The sequence below is a fragment of the Ranitomeya variabilis genome, chromosome 1 (assembly GCF_051348905.1).
Source record: "Ranitomeya variabilis isolate aRanVar5 chromosome 1, aRanVar5.hap1, whole genome shotgun sequence".
Classification (NCBI taxonomy): Eukaryota; Metazoa; Chordata; class Amphibia; order Anura; family Dendrobatidae; genus Ranitomeya; species Ranitomeya variabilis.
In genome coordinates, this window is record NC_135232.1 from 419,885,943 (window position 1) to 419,903,568 (window position 17,626).

General features: G+C 44.1%; 1 protein-coding gene across 9 annotated transcripts in view; it reads right to left on the reverse strand.

Annotated features, from left to right (window-relative positions):
* Positions 1-17,626, reverse strand: part of PSIP1 (PC4 and SRSF1 interacting protein 1) — a 243,462-nt gene that overhangs the window by 102,891 nt on the left and 122,945 nt on the right. For 6 of the 9 annotated variants that reach the window (XM_077249249.1, XM_077249248.1, XM_077249257.1 and 3 more), the window contains exon 7: positions 341-394. The exons of the other annotated variants lie outside the window; for them this stretch is intronic. In XM_077249249.1, coding sequence (XP_077105364.1) covers positions 341-394 — 54 coding nt within the window. The remainder of the gene's footprint in view (positions 1-340; positions 395-17,626) is intronic. 9 annotated transcript variants of the gene reach the window in all.

Below are 17,626 nucleotides of genomic sequence, written 5' to 3' on the forward strand. Positions count from 1 at the left end.
ACAGGCTGCCCCAGAGCACAAGCATATCATTAACTCAAAACTGAAAATACAGATTACACAACAGCTACAATACAGATTTCATCAACCCAGGGTATCATTTTAATCAGTATAACGGCACCAACCTTACACTGTAGGTTACCCAGAACAATCCTGCTGACAGGTTCCCTTAAAGACAATAACACAGTTTTACCAGTAAAATTACACTGCCATAGGCAGTCACTATGTGTGGGTGTTATTTCAGTTGCATGCAACTTTGGCATCATGGAAGTCAGCAACAGAATAAGTCCCTCTGCTGAGACCTCCAACCTTCACTAGAATTAGGTTCCATATTTTTGCTTACCTTTTTCTTTCTGCCTCTTTTGTTTTTAACTACAGCAGGAGGAGCAGCAATATCCTGAGAGTAAAAACCAATATTTAGCACAAAGTACGTACTCGCAGGAGAAAATTTAAATGAGAGTGCTTTTTATTCCCTATTCCACGCTAGCGGATCTTCATAAAGATGCACGCTATATACTTTCAATTTTATGTAACTTTAGGATGACCCCAAAGAATATAGGGAGTCTGAGGGGAACAAAGAGGAATAAAAACAGTCTCATCAAACAAAATCCATGCGGAAACAATACTTTTTTATGCACAAAGTGTCGAGCCTCATAGTGGCAGGGAGTATTACCGGCATCTTGTTCTAACGCTCCCCCAATGGTATAAATGAGAAAATGTGTCTTTAAGTCTCTGTTGGCAAGGCATTTAGTTTAAAGGGGTTGTTCACTTTCAGGAAAGTGGCCCCAAACTTTTTAAATTAACAAGCTTAGCAGGTGCTTGCCCTCCCTGGGTCCAGTGCAGGTTCCATGCCACAGCTCTGGTGTCAATATTTTGGCTGGAACTGCGATATGACAACAACACGAGTCACCAGTTTATTCAATCATTGAGCTGTATGTACCCACTGAGCTCAGTGATGGGCTAGAGCAGTCATACACACTTCTGACATGAAGTCACAGCTCCAGAAAATGTAAATATAATTTGGCCTGCACTCTAAATTTAGATCGGGGTGCTGGTGAGACAGACCGTAAGGTCTAGTATCAGTATTATTGAAATCCACCGCACTCCCTGTGTGGAATATCTTAGAAACAAAAGGATTTTTTGAAATTTGCTAATTTATTCAAGTGAAAAACAGAAAATCAAATGTGACAGATCAAATAGTAGGCAGTATAAGCGACTGAGTGATTTGACGTTTCGACCCTCCCGGGTCTTACTCTAAAGTCGCACTTAATCCAGGATTTATGAGTGGCTCTTATGGTAGTGAGGATGTTATCCCTGTAGTGTCAAGGGGCAGGTACAGTCTTTTTGATACCAAGTATGGCCTGATAGTTGATTTCTCTCTGAGTATGACCTTGCTGAGGAATAGCAGCGGTGCATCAGCGTCTTGCTGCTGTTTGCATACGCGATTCAAATAGAAAGTTGGTATGTCACTGGAGACAACCTTTCTTGCAGGTGCCAATGTATCAGCCTTAAATTGCTGGTAAGTTGTATGTGGTTTAATGGATTTGCCAGTTCTGGATAAAGCCTTGTAGTGGGGTAACAGCGGCGCAACTGCGTCTTGCTGGTGGACATGTAGGCTTAGTACCCTTAGTGGATGGGGGATAGCGCTCCTGCGTCCTGCGTCCTGTGGGAAGGCCTTCCCCTTGACACTACAGGGATAACATCCTCACTACTTATTACTTTCAATAATACAGCTCCAGAAAAAACATTAAGACCGGAGCTGCGGTGGTGAACCTGCGCTGGACCAGAGGAGTAAGGCTGTGGGCACACGTTGCGGAATTGCCTGTGGAATTTTCTGTGCGGATTCTGCACCACTTGGCAGAAAACGCAGGTCAAAATCTGCACGTTTTTTATGCGGATTTTGTGTTTTTGTTGCAGATTTCATGCATTTTTACCCCTGCGGATTTCTATTACGGAATGGGCGCAGAAACGCTGCAGATCCGCACAAAGCATTGATATGCTCCTTCTTTTAATCCGAAGCGTTTTCTGTGCAGAATTTTCTGCACCATGAGCACAGCATTTTTATTTTCCATTGATTTACATTGTACTGTAAATCACATGCGGTTCTGCAGTGTTTCTGTGCGGAAAAAAAACGGTATGTGCATATGTTGCAGATTTGCCTGTGGAGTTTTCTGTGCAGATTCTGCATCTCTTGGCAGAAAACTCAAGTAAAAATCCGAGCATTTTTTATACGGATTTTCATGCAGATTTATATGCGTTTTTTAAAACTAAAGATTAGTGATGAGCGAGTGTACTCGTTGCTCGGGTTTTCCCGAGCACGCTCGGGTGGTCTCCGAGTATTTCTGACTCTGGTAGATTTAGTTTTCGTCACCTCAGCTGAATGATTTAAGGCTGCGGCTTGATTACATGTGGGGATTCCCTAGCAACCAGGCAACCCCCACATGTACTCAGGCTGGCTAGTAGCCATAAATCATTCAGCTGAGGTGACAAAATCTAAATCTCCGAACATTAGCAAATACTCGGAGATCACCCGAGCGTACTTGGGAAAACCAGAGCAACGAGTACACTCGCTCATCACTACTTTTTTTTTTGTTCAATAAAAGATCTTTAGAAGTAACTGTGAGGTCATTTTTCTTGTCCTACCTCTTTATTTACATACTCCAGTGAAGAATAATGTTTACACACACAGGAAGATAGATGATAGATAGATGATAGATAGATCTATCTATCTATAGATCTATCATCTATCTATAGATATACAGTGCCTTGAGAAAGTATTCGGCTCCCTGGAACTTTTCAACCTTTTCCCACATATCATGCTTCAAACATAAAGATACCAAATGTAAATTTTTGGTGAAGAATCAACAAGTGAAACACAATTGTGAAGTTGAACTAAATTTATTAGTTATTTAAAATTTTTGTGGAAATTCAAAAACTGAAAAGTGGGGCATGCAATATTATTCGGCCCCCTTACTTTCAGTGCAGCAAATTCACTCCAGAAGTTCATTGTGGATCTCTGAATGATCCAATGTTGTCCTAAATGCCTAACGATGATAAATATAATCCACCTGTGGGTAATCAAGTCTCCATAAAAACGCACCTGCTCTGTGATGGTCTCAGGGTTCTGTTTGAAGCACATGATATGTGGGAAAAGGTTGAAAACTTCCAGGGGCCGAATACTTTCACAAGGGACTGTATATCTATATCTAGATGGATAGATATATCTATATATAGATAGACAATCTATAGATAGATAATAGATAGATAATAGCAAGGCCGATGTTTAGTAATAAACATAATATAATGGTGCATAAAGAGTTAAATAAAGACACAAAATCTGCATTAGGCCGGGGTCACATTTGCGAGAAACTCGCATGAGTCTTGCACCTCAATACCCAGCACTGCCGCCGGCACTCAGACCGGAGCGTTCAGCTACATAGAAATACATGCAGCCGCATGCTCAGATCCTGAGTGGCGTCGGCAGTGCTGGGTATTGATGTGAGAGACTCGTGGGAGTTTCTCACAAGTGTGACCCCGGCCTTAAACGCAATATCTGTTTAAATTTATAAAAAAAAATTGAAAAAGAAAAAAAAATGGCATGGGCTCCCGCCCAATTTTCTGCGCCAGAGAGGGAAAGCCAGTGACTAGGGGCCGATGTGTCTAGCCTGAGAAGGGGTTAATACCCATGGATCTTCCCAGGCTATGAATATCAGCCCGCAGCTGTATATTTATCCTTTACTGGCTATTAAAATAGGGGGACCCCCCCCCCCAAAAAAAAAAAATGACATGGGGTTCCCCTATAATTAATAGTCAGAAAAGGCTATGCAGACAGCTGTGGGCTGATATTCATAGCCTAGGAAGGGACCATGGATATTGCCCACCCTCCATGGCTACAAACACCAGCTCACAGCCGCCCCAGAAATGGCGCATCTGTAAGATGCGCCAATTCCGGCACTTGGCCTCTCTTCCCACTGCCCTGTAGCGATACATATGGGGTAATAGGGGGTTGATGTCACCTTTGAATTGTAAGGTGACATCAAGCTGGCTTAGTAATGGGGAGGTGTCAATAAGAAACCTATCCATTACTAGTCCTACAGTTGTTAATGGGTTAAATAAACACATACACACACATGCAGAATCAAGTATTTTAATGAAATAAAACAACACAGTTTTGCCATCTATTTTTCTGCCATTCCATGTGACGCCCTCGAACGCCTGCAAAAAAAAGAAAAAAATAATAAACCAACACAAACACTCCCTGGTCCGACGCAGTCCATTTAATAACGAGTGTCCCATGACGATCTCCCCTATAGAGCTGTCACATCAGGAGATGTGACAGCTATATATTCCTCCAGTGACACACTGACAGAAGGCAATGGCTCTTGCAGTATTATCACTGAGGGTTCAATGTCCTCTCACTTTACGGCACTGCTGCGTGAGAATTTTCCCATGTAGCGGTGCCGCAAATGACAGTATGAACTCTGCACTCACAGCGACGGAGGGAGGATTACCTCCTGTCACTGTATCACCGGAGCCCCAGGAGAGCGGTCGCATCTGCCGATGTAACAGCTCTCCACGGGAGATCGTCGTGGGACACTCGTTATGAAATGGATTACACCGGATCAGGGAGTATACTGTTGGATTATTATTTTTATTTTTTTATTTTTTTTTTTACAGGTGATCGAGGGCTTTGAGGATTAGCTGTATGGTGAGTATGTACTGTATGTATAACTATGTGCTGTATGTGTATATGTGTTTTGGTTTTTTTTTACACTTGAACACAGTAGCCGGATGATGGGACTACTACTGTCCCACCATCCAGCTACCTGTCACTGTAGCAGGCATAGCCAGATGGGACTAGTAGTCCCATCGGACGATGCCTGCCTGCACACAGCCCCGCACACACACACACATATATACAGCCCTGCACATCTTCTCCACACACACACACACTCTCCCCTCTGCCCATCTGCTGCGTTTCTCGCAGGCAAATCCGCAGCAAAACCGCATATCTTTTTTAAACCTGTGGAGTGGCCTGACACAATGGAAGTCAATGGGTGCAGAAACGCTGCAGAACTGCAAAAGGAATTGACATGCTGCGGAAAAAAAAAAGCTGCGATTCAGCAGCAGGTGCACACCAAATGTCAATTTCACATAGACTAACATTGCTTGTGCACTACACTGTGGATTTGATGCAGTTCCGAGTGTCCAAAAACACTACGGATCCGCATCTGAATCCGCAACGTGTGCACATAGCCTTAGAGTAATTAAGCTTGTTATTTTACAAAGTTTGGGGCCACTTTCCTGAAAGTAGACAACACCTTTGACAATCAAATGTCTTATATGGTTGTTTCTATTTCTGCCTTCGTGATCTCTGAAAACAGCATTTCTTCATGTCCTGTCTTGGATATGGAGTGATACTGCTGGGTCTTAATAAGTAATGTGCAATACCAAGCACAGCTGTTTATCAATGTACAGCATTATGATGTATCGAGCAGTGTAAACATGGCTGGCTGCACCTATTGCCATGGAAGTACTGCAAATCAGAGGCCGAAGGATTTAACCCCTTAGTGACCGGGCCAAATTTTTAAAATCTGACCAGTGTCAATTTATGTGGTAATAACTCTGGAAAGCTTCAACAAACCGCAGTAATTTTGAGACTATTTTTTCGTGGCACATTATAATGTATGAGAATGGTAAATTTAGGTAAATATGTTTTGTGTTTATTTATAAAAATTGTGTGAAAAAGCAAGGTAGATATGTAGATAAAAATTAACCTTTATTAATTCTAAGATAAAAAGTAGGACCCTTTGGTCCAACGTAACAAAGACAAGAAGAACACGATACCCAACAAAAAGCTTTCGAGACTACGCAGGTCCCTTCATCAAGCAAGACTAAAGCAAATGCTGAAGAATCACATACCGTATATACTCGAGTATAAGCCGACCCGAGTATAAGCCGACCCCCCTAATTTTGCCACAAAAAACTGGGAAAACTTATTGACTCGAGTATAAGCCTAGGGTGGAAAATGCAGCAACTACCGGTGAATTTCAAAATTAGAAATAGATACTCCATACCATTCATTATGGCCCCATAGATGCTCCACATAAAGCTGTGCCATATATAATGCTCTGCACCGTTCATTATGGCCCCATAGATACTCCACATAAAGCTGTGCCATATATACAATGCTCTGCACCGTTGCCCCATAGATACTCCACATAAAGCTGTGCCATATATACAATGCTCTGCACCGTTGCCCCATAGATAGCTGTGCCATATATATAATGCTCTGCACCGTTGCCCCATAGCTGTGCCATATAGTGCTCTGCACCGTTGCCCCATAGCTCTGCCATATAGTGCTCTGCACAGTTGCCTCATAGCTGTGCCATATAGTGCTCTGCACCGTTGCCTCATAGCTGTGCCATATAGTGCTCTGCACCGTTGCCCCATAGCTGTGCCATATAGTGCTCTGCACCGTTGCCCCATAGCTGTGCCATATAGTGCTCTGCACCGTTGCCCCATAGCTCTGCCATATAGTGCTCTGCACCGTTGCCCCATAGATAGCTGTGCCATATAGTGCTCTGCACCGTTGCCCCATAGATAGCTGTGCCATATAATGCTCTGCACCGTTGCCCCATAGCTGTGCCATATAGTGCTCTGCACCGTTGCCCCATAGATAGCTGTGCCATATAGTGCTCTGCACCGTTGCCCCATAGCTGTGCCATATAGTGCTCTGCACCGTTGCCCCATAGCTCTGCCATATAGTGCTCTGCACCGTTGCCCCATAGCTCTGCCATATAGTGCTCTGCACCATTGCCCCATAGATGCTCCACATAAATCTGTGCTGCTGCTGCTATAAAAAAACAAACAAACACATACTCACCTCTCTTGCGTGCAGCTCCTCGGCGCCATCTTCCCGGCGTCTCTCCTCACCGACTGATCAGGCAGAGGGCAGCGCGCACACTATATGCGTCATCGCGCCCTCTGACCTGCACAGTCAGTGCAGAGAGACGCCGGGAAGATGGCGCGACGCCCGGCGTGTGGAACGCGGACAGGTGAATATGCGATACTTACCTGCTCCCGGCGTCCCGCTCCTTCCCCCTGCCTGTCTTCGGTGCCGCAGCCTCTTTCTCTATCAGCGGTCACCGGCACCGCTTCATTAGAGAAATGAATAGGCGGCTCCGCCCCTATGGGAGGTGGAGCAGCCTATTCATTTCTCTAATGAGCGGTCCCACGTGACCGCTCAGGGGAAGAGCTGCGGCACCCGGAGACAGTGGGACGTGCAGGGGGGGGCGCCAGGAGCCCCGGAAGCAGGTAAGTATATGACAGTGCTCACCCGCCGACCCCACCACCGATCATGACTCGAGTATAAGCCAAGAGGGGCACTTTCAGCCCAAAAATTTGGGCTGAAAATCTCGGCTTATACTCGAGTATATACGGTACTTGTACACAACACAGCACAGAGAGAAAGAACGCAATAGATAAGGCTGGTTCCACATTTGCGCTGGAGACCGCAGCATATCGTCCGAAACCGCATGCAAAAACGCATGCAAACCCATGATAACACAGCGTTTTTTATTCGCATCAGCTTACGCATGACTGCAAAAAACCCGCAGCGTTTGTATGCATTTTTACATGAGTTTGCGCTTTTTATGCACATGCGTTTGACAGTTCCAGAAGGGCGTGTCTCAATGGGCGTGTCTAAATCAGTTCCTGGACATGCACAGTCCAAAGTATGCAAGCGCATCGAACGCATGCGTACGCAAAGACAAGCGTACGCATGCTTTCCCATAGACAGGCTGGTTTCACATTTGCGTTTTTTGCCGCTGCGTTTTAGTGCAAAAAAACGCATGCACTTTTTTCCTATATTTAACATTAAAAACGCATGCGTTTTTTTGTATGCGTTTCGCCGCGTTTGACGACGCATGCGTCGTTTCTATGCTTGCGTTTTGTTGCAGAAATGCAACATGTAGTAATTTCTAGAGGCTTTTTTTTGCGGCAAAAAAACGTATTGCTGTCTATGTAAACGCATGCGTTTTTAAGCACATGCATTTGGTTGCGTTTTTAAACGCATGCGTTTCCATAGAAAAAAACAAGAATACACAATGATAAGCCACCCCCCACCATCAAGGTGATAAAGGGCTCCAAACCCTAACCCTAGGGATCCTAACCCTACCCCTAACCCTAGGGATCCTAACCCTACCCCTAACCCTAGGGATACTAACCCTAACCCTACCCCTAACCCTAGGGATCCTAACCCTACCCCTAACCCTAGGGATCCTAACCCTACCCCTAACCATAGGGATCCTAACCCTACCCCTAACCCTACCCCTAACCCCAACCCTAGCTATTTCTATTTATAGTGGGGTTTCTTGTTGATTTTGATGATTGGCAGCTGTCACACACTTCTCAGCATGCGTTTCAAAAACGCAAACGCAGGAAAAAACGCATGTAAACGTGGCAAAACGCGCATTCTTTTTACCGCATGCAAAAACGCATGCGTCTAAAAAAACACAGCGTTTGCACGCGTTTACATGCGTTTTTTTCACCACCTGCGTTTGCGTTTTAAACGCTGCGTTTTTAAACGCAAATGTGAAACTAGCCTTATCCGTTTTTTTTTTTAACGCACTCATCCGCATGCCTGCGCATAATTGACGGAAATTTGCCGCCTCAAAAATTCCAACATGGTGCGTTAGCCGCGCCCCGCCGCACACAGCGAAAAAATGCATGTGTAAGCAAATGCGGGTGAAAGCATGCACCTTCGTCGACAATGTTAAAAATAGGAAATCAAGACGCATGTGGATGTATGCGTCAGAAAAGCTGCGGACCCAACTGCAAATGTGAAAGCAGCCTTAGCCTTAGCGTTTCGGAAAACACAACCTTCGTCATGCCCCCTGACGAAGGTTGTGTTTTCCGAAACGCGCATTGGGGCGGAGGCGCGTCCCCAGGACTGACAGTCTACTTTGCGGTGGGTAAATTCTGCAGCGTCTTTTATTGTATTATGGCCTACTATTGAGTGTCTTCACCACTGGCCTTATATTGAATCTACATCTAATTTTTGTCTATGATTATGCCTATGGTGATTTTAGGATTGTGGTTTATAGGGATTTTTTCCTGGCCTCCGCATGCAGATTTTATCCCCTACCACCGTACACTACTCTGTGCATTTATCTCAATTTTCTTTCAATTTTTTTAATTTTTTTGTTATTATTTTTGTATTTTTTTTTCAGTTTTTTCATATTGGGTGATACCCTATGGGTATTAATTAAGTTATCAATACTAGGAGTGGTAGTTACTTAACTCTTTGTGGACTTACATTTCTGTGTACGTGCCTCCTGCTATTTTTACAATGTCCTCATATATGTCGCCAATTTTTGTATCGCCTCCTGCACACTTGTTTTAATAATTGTTAATAAAGTGTTTTGGTTATGGTATTTGGTCTGACCTTATGTCATCTTTCTTTGGGTCGCTATTTTGTCTGGTTGCAAGGAAGGGTTCCTGCAGCTGTTTGAGAGGACAGGGAGCTTCTGACAATGATGCTTCTTAAATTTGCTATTGGACTCTGAAACATATGGTATAAGTGTATAGGAGTGCACACAAGCGTCACTTCCAGTGGACTTGCGCTTCACATTGCGGTCCAAATACCAGAAGTGAGCGTGAAGCCCGGATGACATCTGCGTACTTCACTTCTGGTAAACCTGCGCTCCACAATGCGGTCCAAGGACCGGAAATGAGGTGGACTCAGAGTGATGCATGGGAAGCGTGTCCTGCGTGTGTAATTTCCAATAGACTCACGTTCCATAATGCGGTCCAAAGACCGGAAATGAGGTCGGACGCTGGATAACACATGGGGGAGACCGGAAATGAGGTCAGACGCCGAGGAACATGAGGGTGAGCAAGAAACTATATAATGGGGACATTTTAATGGGGATTTCAGCTTACCAGGCCTCATACAAAAAGGAGTCCTGACCAAAACTGGTAGGATCTGACATGTTAGCTACCTGCCAATGCAGGAGCTCTTGAAAACTCCCACAATTTTTTTTTTCTCCCCTGATGAATCCCTCGAACGGGGGAGGAAACGCATAGGAAGATTCCACAGGATTTAGAGGGTACAATTTAGTAGCCTTACTTGGAGACTGTCCTTGTAAGGACAGGAGCTTTGGAGGAGCATGACAGGGGATATTAGAAACTCTCCCCTCCCCCCTTCTAATCCATACAATGGATTTATGGGCTCCTACAGATGTGCAACTTACAAAAAAGGACTTCAATTTTGGTGAGATCAAACCATGTATTACTGGTTTGGATTTATCTATTGTTTTTAGAAAATACATATTAAAGGTTATATTTTAGTTTAATTTGTCTCTCCTGGCTAGTTTGGTAAACCCTAGGATAATGCCATTTGTGTTGATAATCCGAGATGGGGAAAGTCAGAAGATAGTTAGAATGGCATAAAAGAGAGGAAAGTTGATTACAGCAAAAAGATGCGTAATGGAACCAGAGAACAGACTACAGGGGTGTCCTGGATATTCCAACCCAATTGTTAACCCACCTAAGAGTGGAGGTTGGCATCCTAAAAGGGAAACGAGAATGGTGCCCCCACTCCGCAGCAGCTCACCCTGTCTGACCATAGCCTAAAAAACAATTAAAGGTGAGGGTCTCTGAGTCCCAGGGGTGCTTGTGTTTGTAGATGAGAAATCCATCTCGTCTCACTCTGTAGTATTCTCTGATTCCAATTACCACCTCTCTTAGGTGTGATTACCTTATCAATTCCCATGAATGTAAGGTCCGAGGTTTCACCACTGTGATGGCTGTTCATATGCCTAGCTAGAGGTGTATCTCTCTTTAAGGCGATGTCCCTAAGGCTACTTTCACACATCTGTCGGTACGGGCCCGTCGCACTGCGTCGGGCCGACGTACGTTGTGCACAACGTGGGCAGCGGATGCAGTTTTCAGACGCATCCGCTGCCCATTCTAAGTCCCGGAGAGGAGGGGGCGGCGTTTCAGCCAAATGTCAGACATGTTGCACAAAAAAACGTTACATCGAACTTTTTTTGTGACGACGGTCCCCCAATTATGCGTCGGTAATACAAGTCTATGTGCAAAAACTGCATCCTGCGGGCAACTTTGCAGGATGCGTTTTTTGCACAGAACGATGCATTGCAACGTCTTTATAAAGACGGAAGTGTGAAAGTAGCCTAAGGGTACGTTCACACAGGACTTTTTTGCTGCTTTTTTTTATGCTAATTTTCAGCTGCTTTTTACAGTACCAGTAAAGCCTATGAGATTTCAGAAATCTCATGCACACACGTTGGTTTTTTGTTTGATCAGTATTTTCTGCTTTGCTGCTTTTTTTGGACATAGGGCATGTCACTTCTTTCAGCATTTTTGCTGCGTTTTTGCAGTGTTTTTTCACCCATTGACTTGAATGGGTGATGAAAAAAACGCTGCAAAAACGCTGAAAAAACGCATGTAGCATTATTTGCTGCGTTTTATGTGCAGAAAATCATGGCCAGCAGGAAGTGATCTCACAGCCAAGAGCTAAGGGGTGTGGTTAGTGAGGTGTGAAGAGCCATTGTGAGGTGTGAAGAGCCATTGTGAGGTGTCCCGATTGTGATCTATTGTGAGGGAGTTCCTGGTAGTAAGGTGTGAAGAGCCATTGTGAGGTGTCCTAGCAGCTGAAAATTGGCATAAAAAAAGCAGCAAAAATCTGCAGCAAAAATCTGCAGCAAAAAAGTCCTGTGTGAACGTACCCAAAAAACGCACTAAATACGCACCAAAATAACGCACCTAAATTAGCATAAAAAAAACCAGCAAAAAAAAGCAGCAAAAAAGTCCTGTGTGAACGTACCCTAAGATGTTCCCCCACCCACCGCCTGAACTCACAAATTGTTTTACCCACATATTCCAAACTGCATGGGCAGATTGCTCTATAAATAACCCCTTTTGAGTGGCAGTTGATAAAATGGTATATTTGAAAATCCTGATTTGTGACTCCACTTCTGAAGTTTTGTCCAGTGGAGATAACCGGGCATGCTACACAACCGCTACATTTGTAGCATCCTTTAAAGGTTGTTAGTGAGCCAGGCTTTTTTTTTTTTTTTTTTTTTTTTTAATCCCTTAGTGACAGAGCCAATTTGGTACTTAATGACCAAGCCAATTTTTACAATTCTGACCACTGTCACTTTATGAGGTTATAATTCGAACGCTTTTAACAGATCCTGTGGATTCTGAGATTGTTTTTTTGTGACATATTGTACTTCATGTTAGTGGTAACATTTCTTCGATATTACTTGCGATTATTTATGAAAAAAATCGGAAATATGGTGAAAATGTTTAAAATTTTGCAATTTTCAAACTTTGTATTTTTATGCCCTTAAATCAGAGAGACATGTCACAAAAAAATAGTTAATAAATAACATTTCCCACATGTCTACTTTACATCAGCACAATTTTGGAAACAAAATTTTTTTTGGTTAGGGAGTTATAAGGGTTAAAAGTTGACCAGCAATTTCTCACTTTTACAACATCATTTTTTTTTAGGGACCACATCACATTTGAAGTCATTTTGAGGGGTCTATATGATAGAAAATACCCAAGTGTGACACCATTCTAAAAACTGCACCCCTCAAGGTGCTCAAAACCACATTCAAGACGTTTATTAACCCTTTACGTGCTTCACAGTAACTGAAACAATGTGGAAGGAAAAAATGAACATTTAACTTTTTTTTGCAAACATTTTACTTCAGAACCATTTTTTTTTATTTTCACAAGTGTAAAACAGAAATTTAACCATAAATTTTGTTGTGCAATTTCTGCTGAATACGCCGATACCCCACATGTGGGGGTAAACCACTGTTTGGGCGCACCGCAAATTTCACAGAAATTTATAACGTAGAGCCGTGAAAATAAAAAATCGCAATTGTTTACACAAAAATGATCTTTTCGCCCACAAATTCTTATTTTCACAAGGGTAACAGGAGAAATTAGACCACAAAAGTTGTTGTGCAATTTCTCCTGAGTACGTCAATACCCCTTATGTGGGGGTAAACCACTGTTTGGGCGCACCGCAGAGCTTGGAAGAGAAGGAGTGCCCTTTTACTTTTTCAATGTAGAATTGGCTGGAATTGAGATCGGACACCATGTCGCGTTTGGAGAGCCCCTGATGTGCCTAAACAGTAGAAAGCCCCCACAAGTGACCCCCTTTTGGAAACTAGACCCCTTAAGGAACTTATCTAGATGTGTGGTGAGCACTTTAAACCCCCAAGTGCTTCACAGAAATTTATAAAGTAGAGCCATGAAAATAAAAAATATCTTTTTTTTTCCTCAAAAATGATTTTTTAGCCTGCAATTTTTTATTTTCTCAAGGGTAACAGGAGACATTGGACCCCAAAATCTGTTGATCAGTTTGTCCTGAGTACGCTGATACCCCATATGTGGGGGAGGGCACTGTTTGGGCACCCATCGGGGCTCGGAAAGGAAGAAGCGCCGCTTGGAATGCAGACTTTGATGGGATGGTCTGCGGGCATCATGTTGCATTTGCAGAGCTCCTGATGTACCTAAACAGTAGAAACCCCCCCACAAGTGACCCCATTTTGGAAACTAGACCCCCCCAAAGAGCTTATCTAGATGTGTGGTGAGCACTATGAACCCCCAACTGCTTCACAGAAGTTTATAATGTAGAGCCATGAAAATAAAAAATAATAATTTTTTCCACAAAAATGATCCTTTCACTCCCAAATTTTTACTTTCACAAGGGTAACAGGAGAAATTGGACCCAAAAATTTATTGTGCAATTTATGCTGAATAGGCTGATACCCCATATGTGGGGGTAAACCACTGTTTGGGCGCACAGCAGAGCTCAGAAGGGAGGGAGCACCATTTGACTTTTTGAGCGCAAAATTGGCTGTGGCGTTTAGAGACCCCCTGATGTACCTAAACAGTGGAAACCCCCCAATTCTAACTCTAACCCTAACCCCAATACACCCCTAACCCGATCCATAATCCTAATCACAACCCTAACCCCCAAAACAACCCTAACCCTAATCAGAACCCTAAATCCAACACACCCCTAATCCTAATCTCAACCCAAACCTCAAACCTAACCCTAATCCCAATACACCCCTAACCTAATCCCAACCCTAACCTTAACCCTAATCCCAAACCTAACCCTAATGCCAACCTTAATCCAAACCCTAATCCCAACTCTAACCCTAACTTTAGCAGCAACCCTAGCCTTAACTTTAGCCCCAACCCTAGCCCTAACTTTAGCCCCAACCCTAACCCTAGCTTTAGCCCCAACCCTAACCCTAGCTTTAGCCCCAACCCTAACCCTAACTTTAGCCCCAACTCTAACCCTAGCCCTAATTTTAGCCCCAACCCTAAGGCTACTTTCACACTTGCGTCATGTGGCATCCGTCACAATCCATCGTTTTGGACAAAAGCGGATCCTGCAAATGTGCCCGCAGGATGCGTTTTTTTGCCCATAGACTTGTATTGCCGACGGATCACGACGGATAGCCACACGTCGCGTCCGTCGTGCACTGGATCCGTTGTGTTTTGGCGGACCGTCGTCACAAAAAACGTTCAATGTAACGTTTTTTGTACATCGCGTCTGCCATTTCCGACCACGCATGCGCGGCCGAAACTCCGCTCCCTCCTCCCCAGGACATAGACTGGGCAGCGGATGCGTTGAAAAACTGCATCCGCTGCCCACATTCTGCACAATTTTCACAACGTGCGTCGGGCCGACGCATTGCGACGGCCCCGTACCGACGCAAGTGTGAAAGAAGCCTAACCCTAGCCCTAACACTAAATTTAGCCCCAACCCTAACTTTAGCCCCAACCCTAACCCTAAATTTAGCCCCAAACCTTCTAGCTGCCGGCCAGCAGATCATGGCGGGCCTTACTGGATGAAGAATCCGGCGGGCAGGAGGGGACGCAGGAGGACCCAGGGACACCGGTAAGTATGATAGGGTCCCCGAATCCCCCTATTTCTCTGTCCCCTGATGTGCGGTCACATCAGAGGACAGAGAATGACACGCAGCTTTTTTTTTTTTCTGTCGCCGGTAAACAGTTAATTACCGGCGATCGCAAAACAGGGGTCGGTAAAAACCGACCCCGATCATGTTCTTTGGGGTCTCGGCTACCCCCGGCAGCCAAGACCCCAAAGATCTTTCGGGTGCTGGCCGGCAGGCGCACTGCGCATGAGCCTGCCATTTTTTGGCCAGAACAAGATGGCGGCGCCCATCGGGAGCCACGAGGAGCAACGGGGGGGAGACCGGTATCGGGGGGCGATTGGGGACCCCATTTCTCTGTCCTCTGATGTGCGATCACATCGGAGGACAGAGAAATTAAATGGGAAATCGCGCTTTTTTTTTTTTTTTTGCGATCGCCGGTAAACGGTTAATTACCAGCGATCGCAACCCGGGGGTCTGTAAAAAAAAAAAACCCCGAATCATGTTCTCTGGGGTCTCGGCGACCCCCGGTAACCGAGACCCCAGAGAAAATTCGACTCTGGAGGGCGCTATTCACTTTTTCCACAGCGCCGTTAATTAACGGCGCTGTGGTTTAAGAACCCTTAACTGCCGCCGTTAAAAGGTGTATCGGCGGTCGTTAAGGGGTTAAATAACAAAATGACTGTACAATTCTATAGCCTACTGATTTTCCCTTTTTGAAGGTTATTTGTTGGTAAGGGCCCACAAGGTCTCCAATGTATCCATCCATCAGCAAAATTGGCCAATGTTTTTTTTTTTAGAATTGACCGGACCTGTTGTGCACCGTTGTTATAGGTGGTAATATAACGACAAACAGATGGCTCCTCTTTTTGTTGTTTTGGTGTCAAAGTTGTGATCTATTGATCCTTTTGGTATCATTATAGGCCTTCCTCAGAATGCCATTAGGGTAACCCGTCAAGAAAAAGTTGCCATAAACCAGCCGCCTGTTCTTGGTAATCCTCCTCTAAGGAGCAGTTACGTCGTACTCTCAAATACTGCCCCTTTGGAATGCCCTTTCTCAGAGGGACAGGATGGTGACATTCCCACAAAAGAAGGGCATTAGTGAATGTGTGTTTTCTATATAACTTTGTATAAAAAATGCCACAGATGGTTACCTCAATTCTAAGATCCATAAATGGAAGCTCCTTGTCATATTCAAAAGGTAAAAAAAGAGGCCCAGGGGGTTGTCATTCAATTTGGTAACAAAGTTGGTAAGATCTGTGACTTCACCATTCCAAATAAGTAGCACACCAACGTACCGTGACCAGAATGAGATTTTGGCAAAATCTTCAACAAACATATCAACAAAGAGAGTGGACTCTTGCCACCAGCCCAGGAGCAAGTTGGCATAAGATGGTACACATGGGCTACCCATTGCTGTGCCCCTGAGCTGGTGGTAGAGTGTCCTATTGAAGAGAAAGAAGTTTTTTGTTAAGTAGAACTCCAGAAGCCTTAATATAAATGCACTGTGACTGGAATATTGCTGGACCCTACTTTTTTGAAAAAATTTGACCGCCCTCAAGCCATGGAGGTGATTGATGGACGAGTATAAGGCTTCCACATCAATACTACATAGAATTGACTCTGGTTCCAAAATTAAACCTTCCAATTTTCTCAAGAGGTCAGTAGAATCCCTTGTATGAATTCAGGGATGTGACAAAAGGTTTCAATATTTCATCTAGGCAGACCCCTGCATGGTGGCTGATACTATAAATTCCAGAAACTATAGGTCTCTCTTTCAAGGGCACCATCTCTGGTAATCTATCTTTAGGGTGCGTATCACCACTGCTAGGTAGTAAATGAATGGTGGTCCAGACTAGGGATTTATGTCTCTCATATATATTTTTCCACTGGGTCTCCAGTGTTCTTCTCCTCCACAATTAAACCCTTCAATGTACCTCTGGCCCGGTTTCTAGAGTATAGAGAATCGGAAATATTTTTTATCAATGATCACAGCTGGAATCTGACATCTGATTGTTTTATGATTTTTCCTGGTATCCCGTTTGTTGTTCTGTTTTCATTTACATCAATGTCAAATTCCTAATGACTCTCCCCCGCCGAATAGGGGTTGAAGGATCGCATATCACTGATTTGCAGTTGACATTTTTCTTTAATTTTTATATGTGCTTCTGTGATACTGGAAATGACGTTTGCGTTCCACTGTATGAGTTCCACGATCCTGCGCACAGGAAGTGACGTAGAATATACTTAACACCATCAGCCAGTGATGACGCGGACACCGGAAGTTAAGTTAGCGATCCACCAATGCATTCCACATGGTGGGGCACCGGAAATGACGGGTTTTATCCTGCACCCGGCGGTCATTTAAACACCATGTGTTATGGACCCGGAACACCACATTTTTCTTCTTCTTCATGTGTGATGAAATTCATGCCCTTAATCCCCATATGTTACACTTCTTATTTAACAGTCTATACCTCCCCTGATGACTTGACTGAAGAAATACGTCGGAAGCTAAGCTGTGGGGACAATTGTGACTGGTTCAGTTTGGTGGGGTAATGTACAGATACTTATGAGGGCCTCCCCATCGCCTCAAGGACCTCACAAGGTGTTTTCTAAACTGGAATCTGGCCAAACAATAAGCAACATTGGGCGAGATTGTTATTACTCAC